The sequence below is a fragment of the Monopterus albus genome, unplaced genomic scaffold (assembly GCF_001952655.1).
Source record: "Monopterus albus unplaced genomic scaffold, M_albus_1.0 scaffold58.1, whole genome shotgun sequence".
NCBI classification, from domain to species: Eukaryota; Metazoa; Chordata; class Actinopteri; order Synbranchiformes; family Synbranchidae; genus Monopterus; species Monopterus albus.
The window spans coordinates 64,655-75,980 of record NW_018127938.1 but is presented as its reverse complement, the minus strand read 5'-3'; the positions used below and the strand labels follow the sequence as shown (position 1 = coordinate 75,980).

General features: G+C 41.2%; 1 protein-coding gene across 5 annotated transcripts in view; it reads left to right on the top strand.

Annotated features, from left to right (window-relative positions):
- The window catches only part of LOC109961757 (discs large homolog 1-like protein), a 79,350-nt gene that overhangs the window by 30,309 nt on the left and 37,715 nt on the right, over window positions 1–11,326 (top strand). For 4 of the 5 annotated variants that reach the window (XM_020602853.1, XM_020602858.1, XM_020602857.1 and 1 more), the window contains one exon: window positions 10,950–11,003. In XM_020602853.1, coding sequence (XP_020458509.1) covers window positions 10,950–11,003 — 54 coding nt within the window. Of the gene's footprint in view, window positions 1–7,134; window positions 8,338–10,949; window positions 11,004–11,326 lie in introns of those variants that run through there. The other variant, XM_020602854.1, reaches the window with a different exon arrangement.

The following is an 11,326-nucleotide window of genomic DNA, read 5'->3' as shown; positions in this document are numbered from 1 at the left end:
AATTCTGTGTTTTTCTGTCAATATGGGGTGCTGTGTGTACATTAATGAGGAAAAAAATGAACTTAAATGATTTTAGCATATGGCTGCAATATAACAAAGAGTGAAAAATTTAAGGGGGTCTGAATACTTTCCATACCCACTGTGTACATACTGTATCACTGTTTATCCATCTCAATAATCACAGTTAAAGGGTTAACCCCACTTTATTTCACTGTTTTTGTTGTGATCACAGACAGTCTCCCTCCCCCTCACAGCCCCCATCCTGTCTCTGTATTATTGATGGGTGGTAAAGCAGAGGTATGAAAGTCATCCCGGCTCTTCACAAAGCACTCTAAAAGCCTTAAAGAGTTGTTTAGTGGTCACAGGAAATGGAGGTAGAGAAGACTGGATGGAGATGGAGATTGAAGGAGAAAATTAGTGATTGATTAGGACTGTGAGAGAAATCTCATCGCTTTTTAACTCAGGGTGGGCAGTGTTAATATATAGTACCACCACATTACTCATTCAAAAAATAATTTAACAATAATGTAACATCAGCAGAAAAGTACACATAAGTTAGCTGACAGACTCATAGCATGTGTCAGTTATGATGATTTCATAATAATCATCAGATGTTTCAGTACTTACATACCTCCAGAACTAACTGAGGCTTCCATTTTCTCTTTTGCATGCAGATTTGAAATTTGTAGCTGTAGTGTATAGCACTCTCCAGTGTGTATCACAGCATATTTTTGTATTATCACAAGTGAAAGGTGTGAAACTGTGAGTAAAAATTTGCAATTCTTGCTACAAGGAGGTCTGGAAATGTCATTTACAGTTTGTTGGTCATTGTAAAATGGATAAGGTGTGGGAGCTACATCACTAACAGTCTCAAACCATATTGTGATGTGCATTTGTACGGCAGAGTTCAACCTGGTCTCTCCAGCACACTCCCCAGTCCTGTTAACAGTGGCTCATTAGCCGACTGCTGCCCAAGGAAACTTTCCACTCTCCCTGTGGATATCACTGTGTATGTGTAGGCTTCTCTGGGTTTCTCTTGTGTTGTTCCGGTGGGGCAGTGGGCAGCAAACAGCATATTCAGGTGCATTAGGCTTGAGTCAGAGACAGCTCCCAAATGTACCTGTACACTAAGAAACTTCCTCAGTTTCTGTGACATTATATCAGCATATCATCTGCTGCTGAGTGGGCAGTATGTAATAAACCAAAGTAAGAGTTGTATTTTTGTGAGTCTTCACACCATAACTGTGAATTTTCACCTCCCACATTCTTCTTAGCGGACTTGGAAACTATACATCATCACCATATTGAAACTGAGCAGTACTTTAACACAGGAGGGAGGGGAAGAGAATGATCATTTGCCATGGCTGACCCTGTGCCTATCTGTGTGGAGTCTGCATGTTCTCCCTGTGCCTGCGTGGGTTCTCTCCGGGTACTCCAGCTTCCTCCCACAGTCCAAAGACATGCAGCTTAGGTTGATTGGTGACTCTAAATTGCCAGTAGGAGTGAGTGTGGGTGTGGCTCTGTCTATATATCAGCCCTTTGATAAACTGGAGACCTGTCCAGGGTGGACCCCGCCTCTCACCCAGTGTCAGCTGGGATTGGCTCCAGCCCCCCACAGTCCTATTCAGGGTAAGCGTTATAGATAATGGATGGGTGTTGGTGTCTAAACAATATGACTGTGCAGAAATGTAGGTTATTTCTGTTATATCTTCCATGCCTTTGCTGTGCTCATGTCACATGGGATTAATATTGGAACAGGTTGACGTTTAAAAGCAATGACTTGAAAACGTTAACGTGTTCGGACTTGTTTGAAACCCCCAAAGCACCACGACTGAGGCGTACCAATGTGTTTGGTTGGTCCTGACCAGCTATTATATGTTGTGCGCATCGGTAGCAGTTAGGGAATTGTTTCAAAATCAATCATATCCTTTGTTCTCTTGTGAATTAATCATTTCCTAAACTTAAGTTAGAAAACAAGAGGTCCTGAAAATCAGTATGGAGGTGATGTCATCAGTGGGATGAGCTAATGCAAATGCTTACAACCTGGGCATACTCCACCCATGATAGCCGATGAGCTCCTCCACCGATACTGGTCAACACTGCGGGCACTATCATCTGTTGTCATGGTGATGCTACCATGCTGATCAGCAAGTAGAGCACAGCATGTGTGTTAAGGAAAACAGGAGGTGAGTGTGTGTATAAAGTTAAAGTGTTATTATATCCGCTCACTTGCTTGGTTGATCACTCACTTGCACGCACACACACACACACACACACATATATATATTGCACACATTGAAGAAGTGAGTAGTGCATTAGATTTGTGGTGCTGGTTGAAATTGTGTGAGGTGTTGCGTCACCTTCTGCATGTGGGATGAAGCTTGCATATCAACTCTCTCCCACACACACACACACACACACACACAGTCATGTCTTTCTATAATTGTGAGGACCCCCATTAACATTCCCTTACCTTAACCTTTACTATTACACCTGTAACCCTAGCATAAACCTGATGCTAACCTGAACTCTAAAACCAAGTTGTAGCCTTAAAAGCCCATTGAAGTTGTGAGGACCAGATGAACTGTCCTCACAGTGATGGCACTGAAAAAAAATCAGTCCACACAATGTAATAAAAATACTGTGTCTATATATATATATATACATACACACACGCACACACAAAGAGAGACATCTCCACACAGACAAACTCTCCCTCTTGAACAGTCTCCTACTTTCAGCCTGTTCTCTGTCTATGCTGATATAATCCGCCCAGATAGATGACCAGGAGCAATCACTTAATATGACCACTAACTAATGAGGCTGAACAACGTAACAACAGCTCCATCTGTCCTCCTGTAATTAGCATGGAATGGTTTGACACTTCTTTTTTAGAGAGTCAAGTTTGTACTGTACTTTACAACAACATAGTCTGATAGTGGGATGTTACCATCAAGAGTGATTGGTACCTTTGTCATACAGTCACACTTGGATGTGTTATAGTAAGTGATAGGATCATTACTACTGTATATAAGGTATAACACATTTTAATTGGAAAAGTTATTGTTGCACATACAAAGTAACTCAACAACAAAGTTTATCCTGTGTAGGCAATGTTGTCCCTTTTTACTCGTTTGCCGTGCCTCCTTATAGGCCAATCAGTGTGACTCTTTATAACTGTTAAAGTTACAGTTTGGTGGAAAAGTAAACCCAGATTCTATTTCTAGATATTACAGTAATAGAGCAGATCTCAGTGTTATACTAGGATACTGTCAACTCTCTGCAACATGTACAGTTATATCCAGTTTCCCTTGAACATTGTTGTACCTAAAGTAATATAATGCTATCTACATTTGTAAGATACTAGTCAGAAATGTGTAAAGTACCTTGCCATTGGTGTTGGCATTAAACAAAATGATACACTGAAACCAACCAATTAGGTGATAAATGAACAAACAAGACAATAGCTTTAAAATGGCATGCTGTAGTGAATAATATTGTTTCATGATTGTGAATATATACTCAAAACGGATTTAATCCTCCTGCTGCTGTGTGCTGGCATTTACACCTCTAGTTTTATCTGTTCATTGATTCAGCGTGCAGTGCTGCAGTATCTTCAAACAATAAAATACACGCTGCCAGTCAGTGATGATAATCCCAGATAGCTGCAACAAATCACTCAGTAAAGATGAAGGAACAGAACTGTAGAATAGCTTCATTATGTCTGTTGTGCCTTGATCTTGTCTGTACTTCATCTGTATGTGGAGCCTGAGGCCCCCTGCTGGTGACTTTTAGCATCACAATTGTGTCTCTGCAGATTTGGAAGAAAACCTGGTAACTGACTTTAGTTGAATGTTTTGAATGTTTTAAACAAGTGTTTCTTCTCACTAGAGCTCCTGGCCAAGATGTTGTTTCCTGTTACAAGTTTGCTTTCTTTATAGTATAGTTCATCCTCATTCATTCTGGTTGACATAGTTAGAACCCAGTTTTTGAGTGAAACACTAATAAGGAGTAATCATGGTTTTGTTGGAGGAAAGCATGAGAGCAACAACAAATGGGAGATAGGATTTGACTCCACACTAAAGGTTAGAGTAGTGGGATTGCATTGTCTCACAGAATATGAGCAAGTGTAATTGTGTATGACTATTTGTCGCTAGATATTATTGCATTAAGCAAGAAAACAGCACAAGACCACTGGTGGGTTTTTGTTGGAGGTGGCACACTTTGTATTAGATGTCACCTTTTCAGCAGCTACCTTCACTCTGGAGTCAGACTGACCTATAAAGAATAAAATATGTGTGTGTATTCTCTAGACTTATAAATATCCTTTACACTAATTCAGATTAGTACAAAAGCATTTAGGCTCAATTAACAGAGATGTTTTTTTCTGGTTTTTATAAACTTGATCTGGGATAGTCTGACCCAGAACATTAAATGAGTTCAGTTAATTAAACCAGTCTACAGGATGTCATGCTTCAACAGACTGTGATGCTTAATTATTTCTGAATGTGTTATTTAATAACTCTTTTCAGAGCTGTGTCAGAAGGGAGTTAGGGTAGAAAGTAGAGCTGGAATGGTGTGACCGCATTAACTGAGATGTTTCATAGTTAACAATATTTGAGAGTAATATTACTAGTTTGGTATGAATATAGATTATAGTCATTGTACCAGGCACTTGACAGATAACACTAATGGTTTTGCTTGATGAGACTCGAGTATTTTCAATTAAAACTCCCAAACTCAAACCCCCCAAGTCCCACCCTGATCTTTATTCATTTTAAATGCTTCATCTTTGTTTCATTTTCTTGTCTTCAACCACTCCTCTACCCCATCCCTGCGTTTTCATTTCTCAGCAGCCCCCACCCCTTCCTACCCCACCCTCTAATGCTGTTTTAGTGCTGCCTTCATTTAGCGCTGTGATGCTAACGGCCTATATTCTCCTGGCTCATCCTCTCCTAACTGAGAAGTTAGCCTGCAGCGTTAGCAGCACTTTACACAGGGAGCATGCACGCATACTTGCTAACGCTCTGAGTGGCTGTAACAACCTTTCTCTCAACCACTCTCACCCTCCACATGGGTACTGCTTTTTCATGTACTTTGTCTGTCTGTCTGCTTTTATCTTTCTCTCAAATCAGGTTGGTTTGGGGCAAGTTGTGGCATATGTATATTAGCTGACAGTATAAAGAGCTCATGGCCATAACCAAATATATGCATGTGTGTGTCCAGCTCCTGTTCTTTCTTAAATGCCAGCTGCAGGCAACTAGAAGCTAGAAGTAAATTAAATTGTTAAAATCATTTTTCATTATCTGTTCATTATGTGGCTTTTAGTCATTTTTTTTGGTGTAAATGTGAAAATAAGACCCATAAATTGTTTTATTGGTGTTTCCACTTTACCAAAAAAAAAGCACAATGAAGTTTCACACACACATTTAAATACAGAGGGCAGTAGAGCTGGCATGCATGACGTTTGTCTGGCCTTCAGAAGCAATTCAGGATAGTTTGAAAGACACTATAATACATTATGTGGCTATGAACTCTCTGGGGTTCAAACCACTAGATTAGTAGATGGCCTCTTTTCCTGCTCATCAATCACAGGTAATGTACTCTTGAGAAAAATGTTTGGCTCAAGACAATCAAATCAATCTAGCTGTAACATATTACAAAAGTAACCACATTTATCATGAGTTTGGTGATAATTATTTATTCTTTACCAGTGGCATACAATGTGCTACCACTTTCTTTTAGAGGTTCCTATAACCAGATATAAACGTTGGGGTGAGCGCACTTTTACTGTTGCAGCCCCTAAATTGTGCTGAATCATCTACCTCATAATGTTAGGTCAGCTACTGATCTGACTACTTTTAAATCATTGCGTAAAACATATTTATTTGCCTTGGCTTTTAATACACAGTAGGACCTGATGCATTCCTTTTAAATTAATTTATTGAATGTGTGTCATCTGTGTGTCTGAGTTAATGTGCTGTTTTATTTTTGTTTTATTTTTGCATGGAACCTTTTTATTTTATTTTAGTTATTTATTGTGATTTTATTCTGCCTATGTAAAGTACTTTGGTCAACTGGCTATTGTTTTTAAAGTGCTACATAAATAAAATTGATTTGATTTGACACATTGATATGCCTGTTCCCCTAAACAAAGATTAAACTTGGAGACACATAGCAGAGAGGTACATTCTCACAGGGAAGTAGGCCAGTGCATAGACACACACACACACACACACACACACACACACACACACACAGAGCACTCATTTCATAGACTGAATTTGAGCTGATCCAGCCTGCCTTGTGATGCTTTAAAAGAACAAGACAAAGGTTCATGCAATGGACCACCACTCACACAATCACAGCTTTCTTTTCCATGCACATACACACACTGCTCGAGCTCTGGGCGCTGTATCCCCGGTCGCCTATCGATTAGTCATGCCTGGCTGCTGTCATGTGCAGGAGTCCAGTGAAGCTCCTAATTGGCTAGTCTGGGAAAGAGAGAGAGAGTGGGAGAAAGCGAGATGGACAAACGGGCGGTACAGAAAGATGAGAGGGACTGGGGAAGAGAATTGTGCTTAGAGATGGCATTATCAAATCATAACAAACAGAACAAGACAAGATGACAGAAGAACGACAAAGAAAAGCATATTTAAGTTTCTGACCTTGATGTATTGTGAACTTGAATCTTTAACAAAAAACAGACCTAAGAACCTAATCTGAGTTCAGGTCTTTTATTGCTGTCTCTACTCTTCATTTGGAATATACGAACAGAACTACATCATCTACAGAGTGGCCAGTTCTTCAGTTTCAGAGGCGGAGTGCGCACCAACAAAGGTAGCTAATATGAGTTAATCTGAGTGACTGACCAGTGGACTGCAATGTAATCATAGAGTGAGAAAGAGAAATCTTCCATTGGAGCCCATTAACTGCCTCGCATCCTCTACAGAAACAGAGACACCCTGATAGAAAGCAGGACTGAAAGGAGGTGCAACTAACCAAAGTGGTCCTGCTGCTGCTTTTGGGGACAGTACCTTTTATCTGCCAACTGACCTTGTAGCTGTGAGCGATGGCGAGAGGGTCACTAATACTCCTGAGGGGAGGAAGACAAGAAGAGGAGTGTTAAATATCACATTAAAAGAAGACAAACTGGTGCCCTAATCCATGAGGGAGAAGAAATGGAAACGCCTTCAAAGGGATTGTTTTTGTCATTTTTTTTGATAGAAGTTTTACATACTGAGACTTTCCGGTATACAGCAAAGAGAGAACACGGGACACAGAGAAGGATTGGTTGTTCTGGAGAAGCATGACCTACATTATTTGGACACAAGTGATTCTAAGGAGCTACTCTGTTTTGTCATCTTTGTAAAGAAGACGAGATGTAGTAAATGTGGTATACAAAGAGAGAAGACAGCAAAGACAGAAGAACCCCTTTGTGACTCTTTATATATCTCTGTAGCTATGACCACTTACTTCCGGAGCCATGACTTTTGTTGCAGCCCCACAAAGCCCAGCAGTGGCTCCACTAAGGGAAAATCTGACAAAGGGAAGGCCAAGTCAGGCAAAAGCCACTTTCACTTGAAGCATAACCAGAATTTGCCAAATCACCAGCAACAACCATCACTGCTGCATTCACCAACGCACCATCCCCATTTGCAGAAACATGGCTGCGATTCGTCACAACATCTGCTTCCACCTTCCTCTCCTAGCTACTACCACATAGCACCACTGTCACTGAGTCATCAGCTGGCTCAGCCATCGCCAACGTACCAGCTGCCTTCACAATCACCAAATCATCGACTGCTCTCGCCAAGCCACCACCAGCTTTATCTGTCACCAAGTCATCCTCAGCCGCATTGTCATTCTCAACATCAACAACAGTACTATCCGCCAGCCTCGCCGAGCGGCCTGCTTTCTTCCCAGTCAACACGTCAGCTCTGCCACCAACAGCAGCAAATGCAGTTCCATTCACCTAGTCACCACTCATTGTTCCAGCAGTACCAACACCACAGCCACCACTCTCCTCGTCTCCCTCATGCCTCCCAGTCACTATCTATTCATCCTTTTCACTCACCACAGCTCCCCCTGTGTTCAGGGTTGGGGGCTTATGGGTGGAGCACGCTACCTACTAACCTAGCCACTGGGGGCTCTCAAGCAAAATTTCCCAGCCTGAAGGACAGCCTGAAGAAGAGTCCAACAGAGAGCAAAGCCAAGGGCAGGGCTGGGAGCAGGCCATGGCCCAGTGACACTTATATCTGGATTTCACACTCAAGGGAAACACCCCCACATGTACCACTTATACACAGCTTTCCACACCTACAGGCCCATGTGCAGGTAGGTTTGATGGGTTGGTAATAGATGGATCAATGGATGGATAGAGTTGATAGTGTGCTCAAACACAACATCAACCTCAACATCTAAAATGCTGCCATTATCTTTATCAGACTGTGCTTTACAGTGAAGCACTGACAAGCTAAAGTCCTCCAATGACCTAATCCACTGGGCTCTGAGCTGTTGATAAAATTGTGACATATTTATATCTTGTGCAGAGTGTGACTCTCTCTCTTTCTCTGAGGGATGCTGGAAGCAATTTTCTAAAACGTAGGAAACTAACAGAACTACAACCTGAGCATGTGGGTAAATTACAGGTTTACACCACAAAATGGTCTGCAGTTGAACATCGCAAAATGATGATCATATGAATGTACTGTAAGAGTGGTTACTTTAACTTCCCGATGATGTAATCAAAAGAGCACAGCCATCCATGTGTAACGAGACTTGTATATTGTATAAACTGTGTTATAGAGAGTCTAGGAAAAATTGCAGCATGCCAGCAGCTTGTTAGCTGTTGGTTGTGTGGTTAGAGTGCTGTACATCTGCCGTGGGCCCAGTAATCAGAGAGCAGGTAGTAATCATCTGATTAGCGTGATGTTCTGATTTAATTAGAGTCACGCTCAAATCAGCTCATTAGTCAGTGGAGTTTCATTACAAATTAAGAAGACAGAGCAAGCAGTGATATTAGGAGTGGATCATCTGTGTGTATGAGTCTTCACCTCTCATCACTGCCTCTTCCAAACTATAAGTAAACATTTAGATGCAGGAGTGTAGATCAAGTCACTTCACATGCTAGACAAATATTGCTTGGAATTAAGTCTTTAAATGTTGCAACATTGATGTGCAGCACTTGTCATTGTTCCCAATTTGATTTGTGACATTTGGGACTCTGTATGTGTGTAGTATGTTCTTGCATGTATGAGTGTGCGTCTGACATCGTATGGCACTATGGTACTTTTGCACTGCTGCACTGTATACTGTTGTGTTTACTTAAGTATTAATTTTGATAACATTCTGATTTCACTCTTGTCTGCAAGATCTCACAGCTTGAAAATATTTTCAGTGCTCAGTGACGTTGAAGGATTTCTCCCTCAGGCTGATTCTACTAAAAGTTAACAACATGAACCTGTTGTATTTACTGTTTTTTGAGTCAAGTTGCACAAAACTCAGAATAGTTCTGATAATAACTGATAACTACAATATTCATTTGTAACCTCCATTTGGAACTCTCTTTATTCCATTCAGTGACACACACACACACACACACACACACACACATCCTAACAGCTGCAACAGTCGGCATGCCCTCGGTGTCCATGAGCTGTATTGTCAGAGCCTCATTCTCTCTGAGCCTCTCTCCACATCTGTTGTCACTCTGTTGATATTTGTTCTTTGTAGTTGAGGGTTTGTGTGCGTCTGTCTGCACCTTCTGCTCCTCACTGCTGTTGTTGAGCTGGTAGATTTGACTCCTCCCATCATACATAATCCGCCCGATCCCCTCTCTCTTTCTGTTCCCATGTGGGATCAGACACCCAGTCAGCTTGACTGACAGACAGTTGGACATGTGGTGGAGAGAGAGACACACACAGAGTGAGATAATGTGTATATATATATGTGTGTGTGTGTGTGTGTGTGTGTGTGTGTGTGTGTGTGTGAGACAGAGAGATTCTGTGCACAATGATTCTGTGAAGTCAGGTCAGGATGGGCTGTCCATTTGGTTGGCTAGCTTGTGTGTTGCTTGGTTTGTTGGTTTGTTTGTGAACCTTTTTTCCAGCTGCAGAACAAACTCTTACATGGACTCAAGCTGCAGATGCTGAACTGGCGAGCAATAAATATTTTTTGTGGAGAATGTTAAATAAGGCAAGGGAAGAAATGAAGCCTGGAATGATAAGATGGGGCTGATGCTCGACCTGGAAATACAGAAAAACAGCTACCTTATGGTTGTTTATTAGCTAGTGTGAGGTTTGTCATTTGCTGTGCTTGCATAGGAAGCAAGTGGAAAGCAGTGGTCTCTCTGGGCCTGGACTCTAGAAGGAGGCCAGGGAGGAAGAGGAGACTGAGTTTAGAGTGGAATTACTTGGGAGAGAAGAAGGGAGGAGACAGCACTTGGGAGAGAAGGGCAGAAAGCAAATTTGGATTTATAGGAAAAAAAACTGATATATTCAGGATGTCATGTAATTTAGGACACTTAATGTGGTGAACATCCATTAGAATAGTGTAGTATTCAATAGAATAGAGACGATATCATATTTATTGTGATATAGTAATTTGTGGTGCAGTACTGAATTGCTAAGTCTTATGATACAGTAGCAGAGCTGCATTACAGTGGTGTTTGCAGTGTAGTACATTAGTACTTTTCAGTATAAGGGCTGTGCAGTATGCCATGCAGTGTATGCAGTCACTCCACAGTGGTAATCTGTAGCAGATGTACTCAACATGCTGTACCAAAATGTGAGACGAGTAAGTCACAATCACAGCTCTCTGTTTGTGTGCGCATAGTGTTTAAGATTCAAAGTACTGTATTCTTCAGCAGCCACACTTGTTGAAATACCACGTCTTTAATAATATGCTTCAAATTAAAAGTCTTTAATAATGCTGTTCTTTCTTTTCAGGCCAACCCCCCACCAGTGGTGGTCAACACAGACAGCGTCGACACCCCCCCATATGTGAGTACAGCGATGTGAGGTTTAAGCCTAATGTTTACACCTGCACACTATTCCACTCATATGATCTTACTGACCAGTTCTGGATATGAGCCAAATTTAATTTGTTAGTCTTTTGTTGAAGAGTTTCCTGAGAATAGGTGCGTGAGAATAAATCACGCAGATTCAAGATAATTATTATGTTAAACTTATCAATGGCTGTGTGTAAACCACTGACCAGTGATCCTGGACCAATCAGTGGCTGCAGCATCCTCAGGCTAATAGTGCTCTATAGGTAAATATGCAGGATGTAAAATAAAACATACTGAAAAGGTAATATGGAACAA